Source organism: Schistosoma mansoni, chromosome 6 (genome assembly GCF_000237925.1).
Source record: "Schistosoma mansoni strain Puerto Rico chromosome 6, complete genome".
Classification (NCBI taxonomy): Eukaryota; Metazoa; Platyhelminthes; class Trematoda; order Strigeidida; family Schistosomatidae; genus Schistosoma; species Schistosoma mansoni.
This window is the reverse complement of record NC_031500.1, coordinates 10,040,533-10,049,996: the sequence shown is the minus strand read 5'-3', so window position 1 is coordinate 10,049,996 and position 9,464 is coordinate 10,040,533. Positions and strand designations below refer to the sequence as shown.

General features: G+C 33.7%; 1 protein-coding gene and 1 non-coding gene across 2 annotated transcripts in view; both read right to left on the bottom strand.

The window, feature by feature from the left end:
• Smp_082300 (hypothetical protein) overlaps nt 1-3,282 on the bottom strand; it is a gene marked incomplete at its 5' end in the record, with an annotated part of 25,332 nt that extends 22,050 nt beyond the window's left edge. Inside the window, 2 exons of the mRNA XM_018798215.1 lie at nt 366-548; nt 2,624-3,282. Of these exons, the coding sequence (XP_018653179.1) occupies nt 366-548; nt 2,624-3,282 (842 nt within the window). The remainder of the gene's footprint in view (nt 1-365; nt 549-2,623) is intronic.
• Nucleotides 3,283-6,425: 3,143 nt separating this feature from the next.
• Smp_tRNA_00705_Pseudo_TTG.1.1 lies at nt 6,426-6,497 on the bottom strand. Its single transcript has one exon. It is a non-coding gene (tRNA).
• Between the last annotated feature and the right edge of the window lie 2,967 nt (nt 6,498-9,464).

The following is a 9,464-nucleotide window of genomic DNA, read 5'->3' as shown; positions in this document are numbered from 1 at the left end:
ATTTCTCCATTTCTATCCATTCACTCACGTAATTCAACACACGCACATCATCATCATCACCACTATTATTATCATCAACATCTAGTTTATATTCATCATCTGATGACTTAAACTTAATAGATGACCTAAATAAATCAGATGGACATGAAGTGAATAAACGAGAACAACAACAACAACAAAATCCATATATTATCTGTTTATCGACTTTATTCGCTTTAATTAACATTCTTTTATTGATTGTATTTACTCCAATTATATTTGACTTCAAATTGACTCACGCTTTCAACTATGACAAAAAAACCAGACTCGATAAATAGTAAAATATTGCCCTTTTTTAGGAAAAAAATATTGAACATTGAACTCACTTGAAAAAAAATATCATTAAAGTCAATCCAATCAATAAAAGAATGTCCAACAAAGCGAATACAATCGACAAACAGATAATATATGGATTTTGTTGTTGTTGTTGTTCTCGTTTATTCACTTCATGTCCATCTGATTTATTTAGGTCATCTATTAAGTTTAAGTCATCAGATGATGAATATAAACTAGATGTTGATGATAATAATAGTGGTGATGATGATGATGTGCGTGTGTAGAATTACGTGAGTGAATGGATAGAAATGGAGAAATAATACAACAAAATAATAAGAAAATAATTACTAATAACGGTAAATACAAATAAATGAGTAAAAATAATACAACTGTGGAAAGGGGGGTTAGGAGAAAGGGGGGAAACTGGAAAAACTTTTCATTTCTTGATCTGATATGCATATAGATTTGTAGATTATTATATGGATCTATTCAAGGAAGTCAATATATTTATATATAAGTGAGTATTTTACTCGGTTAAATTAGATTTCAGCTAAAATTAATTCATACATTTGTTATTTAATTTTACAAATCACAACTACCCAGCTAGAGCACTTTATTGGATAATAATAATAACCATCATTATAAGCCTAAAATCCATTCAGAACATTAACTGAGGAGTGAGCTCTGTGTGTGTGTGTGTGTGCGAGCGTTTGTCCGGTGGAGTGATAGATACATTTAAATTATATCAAAATGATATATAGATGCACATTTAATCAGTTGGTTAACTTGGTACATTACTGCATATATGTATGCTTGTGTGCTTTAAGGGGACAAAGTTACTTCAGACATTTAATAACCACAGTAATTTGATGACTTCTAAATGAAGCCTCAGGATAAATAATTTTATTGATGAGCTTCGAAATCCTGTTTTACGTAAAAAAACAAACAAACAACAAACTATGGAAACGTAAATATGATCTTCGATTCTTCAAGTGTTATTGTTGCTACAACAACATTAACTGACGATAAACGATGAAAACTCTTTCCTTATTAATTTTAAACTAATATTAAAGTATATATTATTTAGTTTTTGTTGATTCAAAGTCTATGACAAAGTAATGGATTAGGCTAGTCTCAGCACCCCACCCCTTCATATTGGTTCATAGAATAAATCATTAAAATGCAAGGAACCTTCCGGTACATTAGCCTGAAACTATGGATGAATATAAACGACTAGATTTAATGAGTCTATAATACATGTTCGAATGAAATTATACAATCCAATCCATGAAATTGCGTGACCACCTTCCATTGTCTAAGGTAGATACCTGTCTCTAACTGATATGGATTAACTCCGCTGGTTACGGCTTCTCACTAGAACTCCGAGAATTCCCTTACAAAACTGGTCACTAGTAAGCACATGATAATTATCAGTATGAGGTTGCAGAGATTGTTGAATTTTTTATTGAGATCATGAATCGACGAATGTTGGACCACCATCAAAAGCATGGAAGGACTGGACGGCTGTTTCGTTCTAGTACGGGACTCCTCAGTAGTGTGCATTCACGATCCCAACCTCCGTTCACGCATTTTAACAATGTTGGTTGATTTTAAATCCTATGAATTGTAACCAATTTACCCTTGATACTGTTTACATAATGCAATGCAATTAATATTTCATTACTGTGTTAGTCATCATCTATCGTGCGAAATTTCAGTTAACTGTAAATTTTAACAGTTAGAATCAATTCGTTTTAATAGAAGATAGACATAAGTGCTGTGTTTATTTTGTTATTCAGTAGTAAATGCTGTGAACTAAATAATTCGGGTAAATATGACATATATCTCCTTTTCTTTTCGGGTTTGGACACCCTCATGACACGATTCTGATTGATATGATTAACCAGAATTAAGCCAAACAGTCGAGTCTTCATTAGAGAATAATGCGCAAAATTAATATCATTCAATGTTTTCTAACATTTAATCACATTTATTATCAGTGTTAATAATTTCTATATAATAAGTATGTTATTTTTGTTGGATAAAGAAAACCTATTCTACTGGTTAATGATCTTGTCTTTGATCTAAATTCATTCAGGGGCTTAAGTTAGCAACTGAACTATCATTCATCCGAATTGTATCATTGTATATTACCTATCAACCGGTATTCTATCCATTCGCTTTGATAATCTAAAGCTTGTTTACAAATCATAAAATCTTTTGAGAATAAGACGAAACAGCCATGTCTTCATATCGTTAATATTTTTTAAGAATAACTCAAATTCAATTAATCTAATTTATAACATACTTTGTTGACGATTCAACGTTATCAGTTCCATGTAGACAAGATAAACAAGATAATTTCTTTTTGGTTTTTTTCCTACCGCCCCCAATTCCATTGCTAACTCCTCCTGCTCCAACTCCAACACCTCCAATACTGCTCGCATAACCATCTCTTATCGATGTACCATAATTTAAAGGTGGTAGGGCACCATAACCTCCATGCATTATATTAGGACTTCTAGGTGTAGGTAAACGTATTGAATGCTGCATATCTTGAATGGTACTAGCAGTATCATGTTCCATGGAGGATGGTTGTTGTGATTGATGTGAATTTTGTTGTTGAATAGGTAAATTAATTTTCGGTGGAGATAATACAACAGTTTGACCATAACCACGTAACCATGGTTGATCTATACTACTCATACTATCAAATAATGGATTTGTTAAATTTCTAGATCCTTCATTTTTAACATCGATACGATTTAATCGATTCATTGTTTCAGCTCTACGTGTTTCTGCAATACTTTCACTTGCAAGTAATTGACTACGACTTTCTTCATCTGTATCTGTATTAGGAAAATATAATGATGTCGAACGAGCATAACGTATTGCTGAGATACTTGAACGTCTAGTATTATTACCATTGAATGTGTTTAATGTTCTATTTGCTGGTAAAGTATTCATTGTCTTTTCATTGATTGAGTTTACTATTTCTTGTAATAATCTAATGAAACTGAATAAAAACAAATAAATATTTATCAGTATAGGGTTGTGGAGGTTGTTGAGTTTAGATTGATATCATGAATGGATCAATATTAGACCACCAGTGAAAACGTGTAAACGGTTATAGTGTCCCTTTGTTGATATTCAGAACATCATTGAATCATTCATTTATAAATAATGGTCGATTAAAGTTAGACGTTAACACCGTTGAGTGCCGGCTTAGTGGTCTAGAGGTTAAGCGTTCTCACGCGAGACCATAGGTCCTGAGTTCGGGCCCTACTCGCGGGGTCATGGATGTACACCACTGAGGGGTCCCATTCTAAGAAGAAAGAGCCGTCCAATGCTCCCAAGTTACCAATGGTGGTCTGACATTCATCCATTCACGATATCAATGTAAAATGAATATTTGTTGTAAAGTTAAGGTTTTCTTATCAGTCAAACTAAGAATAAGGAGTTTATAATAGTTAATCGAAAGGAAAATAAACAAATGTATACACATTATAGGGGCGAGCCAATCATAATAGAGGAGAATACTTTTGATTTTTGTTCACAATTCAAATACTGTGTATGATGAGCAGTAAAATTGCCGTTCTATACTACTCAAAGCTTTCAAGATGACGAAAGAAAAATTATTTTTTTGCTACCATAGAGTAAAAATGGTAGTGTTAAATGTACCATATTCTGTCTTTTTAGATAGTTTATAACAGGGGAATCGACTCTATCCCTAAACCATCGCTTTAAACCATTAATCCTGAAACAAACTTTATCAAGGTAGTACTATATTTTTTCAAATGAACTAATCGGATAGCGCCTCTTGTATTTCTGAGTGAAATTTATTCAACCATATGGCTACGGAACAACTCATATTGTCTCTAATGGCAATTAGTGAATAAAAACTGTTGGGACGGCTCTGAAAAGCATGACGAAGCCTCCGGAGGCTCTAAAGGATTCGAAGAGATCCTGTCCAATACGAACCTGATAGAGCGTTCTAGAATATCATGGTGGTATGCTATGATTGGACAAGTGTATAAACTTCCAACTTATTGGGATATAATGATGTTGTAGCCAATACTAATAACTATAAATACTCATGTTTTTTGTACATTTTTGACTCTTGCCCATCAATAACTTCCCCTGCTCCTTCCGTCTTTTGATTTGCGACTGTCGAGGTTCTACACGTCCGAGTGCCGTTAGTTGTATACCGTATTAGCCGCAATCATGTAGAGAACGTAACAAAACCCTCAACCTTAAATACATAACCCTAACTAGGAACAGTATGAGAACCATTAAAAATCTGTTTGTGTCTTTATTAGGGTTCGGAAAGATGGATATTCTTTATCCATTAGAACGAGCTTATGTCTTTTTTATTTACAGGCAGAATAACTGGTAGAAGGCTTTAATAGATTTATTAATTACGTAGAATTAGCTTACACTTTGTAATATTATTATTTTCTTTTCCACAAACTATCTGTTTACAAAAGCTGTTTTCGGATTAGCTAAGAACTGATTAGAAACTCCTTGCGATTGTTTAGAACTTCCCCTTAAAGTGTATATTTGACGAAACATCTTCGTTCAGTGCTTTGAGCATTTGAGATCATAACAAAACACTATTTTTTTGGCATCATAAGGTAAAAATAAGAATGTCCAACTTATCCACTACTGGATTGCGTGTAGAAACATAAATTACACCTAACCGCAAAATTCCTTGTCACTAACCATAAATCAATAAACTCTAATGGAGTAGAATGTAAAGACTGTTGAAAGTTACATTTGGGTTCGAGAAGATAGGTATTTTATATCCATATAGAAAAGCTTATAATTTAGTGTGTTCTTTATTGACAGACAGAACAACATGTAGAAGACTAGTAAATTCGCTAATCATATAGAATGTTTGTTTTCTTTTTCATGTACTATTTATTCATACAGAAAACTGTTTTGATTAACACTGGGTTTGAAATTAGTCAAGGTTATTTCAAGAATCGTTAAACTCGGTCTCTATACTATAATCCTACAGAAGAATAGGCTTCATTCGGAATCTGTCATTCCTAAATGAATCAAACTTACACTCGTTCAGTATCGTTAAAATTGGAGTCAATCAAATGGTTAGTATTCTACTAAGTTGTATGTTAATAAATAATTGATCCTGAGGGAACAAATGGCGTATGAATTAATCATTGGTCATCAGCTACCATGGGACTGTATCTCCTCACAATGCCCGACTACCTTGTGGATCAGACCTTTAGGTCAAAGACTCCGGGTGTGCCCCCCTAAGAAAACCACCTGTTTCGGTTTGGGCACCCGAGCAGTATCACAGCCCTCCCACAAATCTCATTTGATATATATATCTGGTACCCCTTTGTACCAATATTTATGTGTTTAAATAATAGTAATAAAATAATTGATAGGTCTCTTCTACTCATCAACTACTCTATAATATCATAAATATATGTAAGTGTACAAGATTTCTATGGAGATTTTTATTAGGGTGATCAAAAGTTAAAAATATTAATCAATGAAGAAAAAAAATGATTCATTAATTCAATGTATGAACTCTAGATAGTACAATAAATGTATAATCATTCATTGTGAAAAGTGTAAAAAGATACTATATTGATTGAGGTCTGCATTTATTGCAAAATGGGTTCTTGTTCCATTCTAGAACTATTCATCAGAGTACATTAACGATCCTATGTTTACTCTAATGGATGACTTTCTGTTCGTATGTTCACTGGTAACCAGTTTCGTTATAAGTGAGTGACACTGGCTATGGTTTTAAGTCTGTTAGTTGATATGTATATGCACTCATGTTAATAAATGTCAACTAATCATAAAAAATGAATATTTTACATGCAAAATGTTTCATATTGTGAAGTTTAACCTGTTTCGATGAAGTACACAATTCATTCACTATTGAATAAGCGTTGTCACCTTAGTTCCATATGAATAGTATAATTAGTTGCTTCATTGTGAAAAACTAATGGATTACTTAACAAATTGAAATGTATTATGAGCAAAGATGGATAGTGACTAGCAGTGGAATCCAGGACACGACTTTCGTCCTATTCGGGACTCGTCAGCTGGATGTACCTGCATCTCATAGTTGATGTCCACTCTGGGACTCGAACCCAGTACCTTTCGCTCCAAACGCCATCGCGTTATCCACTTAGCTACTGAGTCCTGATAGCCACCTGCTTGTGCGGTGGGGTGAAGTTTAAATTCACACATAACAATGGGAAATGGACAAGTGAACACCACGCCGTTTCGTCATATTATGGGACTCCTTAGCAGTGCACATCCACGATCCCGCACTCGCGAGTTTCCAAGCGAGGACCTATCAGTCTCGCGCGTGAGCACTTAAACGATAAACCATTGAGCCGGTTGGCATTCAACGGTGTTAATGTCTAACTTCAACCAATCCACGAAATTGAGCAACCATTCACCAATGTCTTCAGTGAGTTGATATCTCACAACAGACCTGGTTGAACTCCACTGGTTACTGCTTCTCACTAGAACTCCAGGAAATATCTCATGGAGCCAGTCACTAGTGAGTATATGATCATTATCAGAAGGGCGTTTTGTGGAGACGAAATGGCCGTCCAGTGCTCCCAGGTTTTCCATGGTGGTCTAGCTTCAACTGACTCATGATCTCAACTATATAAAATTAACATTTTGTAAAGAAATTGAATAGTAAATTGAAAACAAAAGGAAGAATTAAATCAGTTCTTGAGTAATCAACTTGATCTTATTGATCCGTTTTTATTCAACTGTCAAATAGTTATTTCGATTTGTTTATCTGAATTAATTCACGAACATATTTCATTCTTTATCATTTACGGGTGGATAAACACTCTTGCTTCAGTAACTAATGTTATTAATGTAGGACAACAGCCATGGGCACAGATACATATACTGATGTATTTCTTTAAATGAATGGAGAAAGTTTTCTGATGGGTCAACATATATGCACTCACATATGAGAATCTGCGCATAACACACATAGACACATACATACAAGGAATACATATACAGTCTTGTTAATATCTAAATCAATACAACTTTAATGTAGAGTTGATATATGAACAAAATTGAAATAAACGAAAAAGAAAAAAAGTTAGAACGACAGGAAAAATTCCATTTCAAATAAGTGAAATATCTTTTATTCAGTTTTTTCCTAATAACAAAAAAACAGAAAAGAAAAATAAATAATTTAAAGTTTGGGAAGAATTTGATTTTTTTTAAAAATATGAGAGAATAAATATCGGTTAAGTCCTCGCGCGCGAGACTGAATCTCGTGAGGCGGGATCGTGGATACGCACTGCTGAGGAGTCCCACAATAGGACGAAACGGCCGTCCAGTGCTTCTATTGACTCATGATTTCAACTATATAGAATAAATATCTGTTTACAAGTTGGCTATTGGTCGGTAATATAATCTAGGAGGTGTGTTATATCATATTAAGAACTTGTCAGTTGGATGTACCCACTACATCCAATTGTTAATGTTCACATTGGGACTCGGACACAGTACTGTGATGTGGGTTGCTTATATCCACATAAGTAATATATAACGATGGTCGGGCATTAAATGCATTTCAGAAGAAGATCGATAAGGAAAGAACGAGAACGAAAAGAAATTGGTGTGAAAATGCATGAACAATAATAATCAGATACGATGTAGAAGGAAGACTCAAGATTGAGACAATTGATTGATAGTTTACAAACTAACTGTTTACTGTATGGTCATCAGATTTTAATGACATAGTCTGTAATTTTCGTGCCTAAATACATTCGATTGTCCCCATTTGTGTTCTTGTTCACCACAGTACCTTTCGCACCAAACACCTAAAACGTAATCAATTGATTTAGTGAGTTCATATAAACACTAGTTTGTATGACGCGAATGAATTTTATTTCCCTTGTAATTATTTTTCAGTCTCCTCGTTGTTGATGTTAAGGGCTCTATTCTGTTCTGGGAAATTGGGTACAGGTACATCCAATTAAAAAGTATCAAACAGGATGAAACATGTGTCCACAATTCCACTGCTAACCACCACCCAAAACTGTTTATAATGCTTGTTACTTAACAGCCATATCATGGCAATCTGTCCAGAATGTATATTTACCAAAATCAACTGACTAATTGCAGACCTTAACATCAACAAAGAGTAGATTCAAATCTTTACAAACAAGATAAGATTGTAATTATTCACTTAATTTTTTTCAGTTAGATCTTCATCAAGTAGTACTCTAATATACAGGTAATACTTTGTATGAATGAGGGAGAATATATTGAACTAATGCGAAAGGACTGAAGAACTAATTGCAAATTACAAATTGTCAGTAAGATGGTATGACAAATGTAGTAGTAAATATAAGGATATACAATAATTCAGGGAATACTTCTATGGTTTAAAAAGGGTCATATAAAATCTTCGTTCAGTCACATTTGATCGATAGTGGTCGTATAATAGATGCAATCAGAATGTCTGCAATAGTTTATCAAGCATCTTCATATTCTCTGAATAAGCATTTTTTTTAAATCTCTTATATATAGAGGAGCTACAAAGTTTTGGAGTTGGCAACTCTAGTCAGTGTGTTCATAGCTTAATCTGCAATATCTCTTTGTCCCTTTCTTGCTCAGAGAAAATCTAACAGGGGATATTACAAATTCGTTCTGCCATTTGTTGTTTCTTTTCGTTTCTTTACCATCTGCATACTACAAATTAACTATTCACACTCCATATTACGTAATTTTTGATCATTATTATTTTAGTAAGTTTATTTCCGCAAGCCTTGACATACCTCTCATATTAACATGTTTATGTCATCAAAATGTACGTTACTACTATATTTATTAATATATCTCTTTTCTGATATATTGGGCCAGTCAGAAACCGGTCAAATGACGAACGCAGGTAATTGGCCAAGAAATGCCTTGCATATCTAAGAGATGACCCCATAAATTGGTTCACCTACATTACCAATTCGATTCAGTCTACAAATTTCTTTCTCATTCTTAGTCTTTTCATTCGAGTAAAGAGTTGGGATTATGCATAGGAAGATCGGATATCGGTAAGAAAATCAGTCTGATTAGTTGCATAATACATTTATATTGTTATCAATGACCTGTAAACTGACTAAATT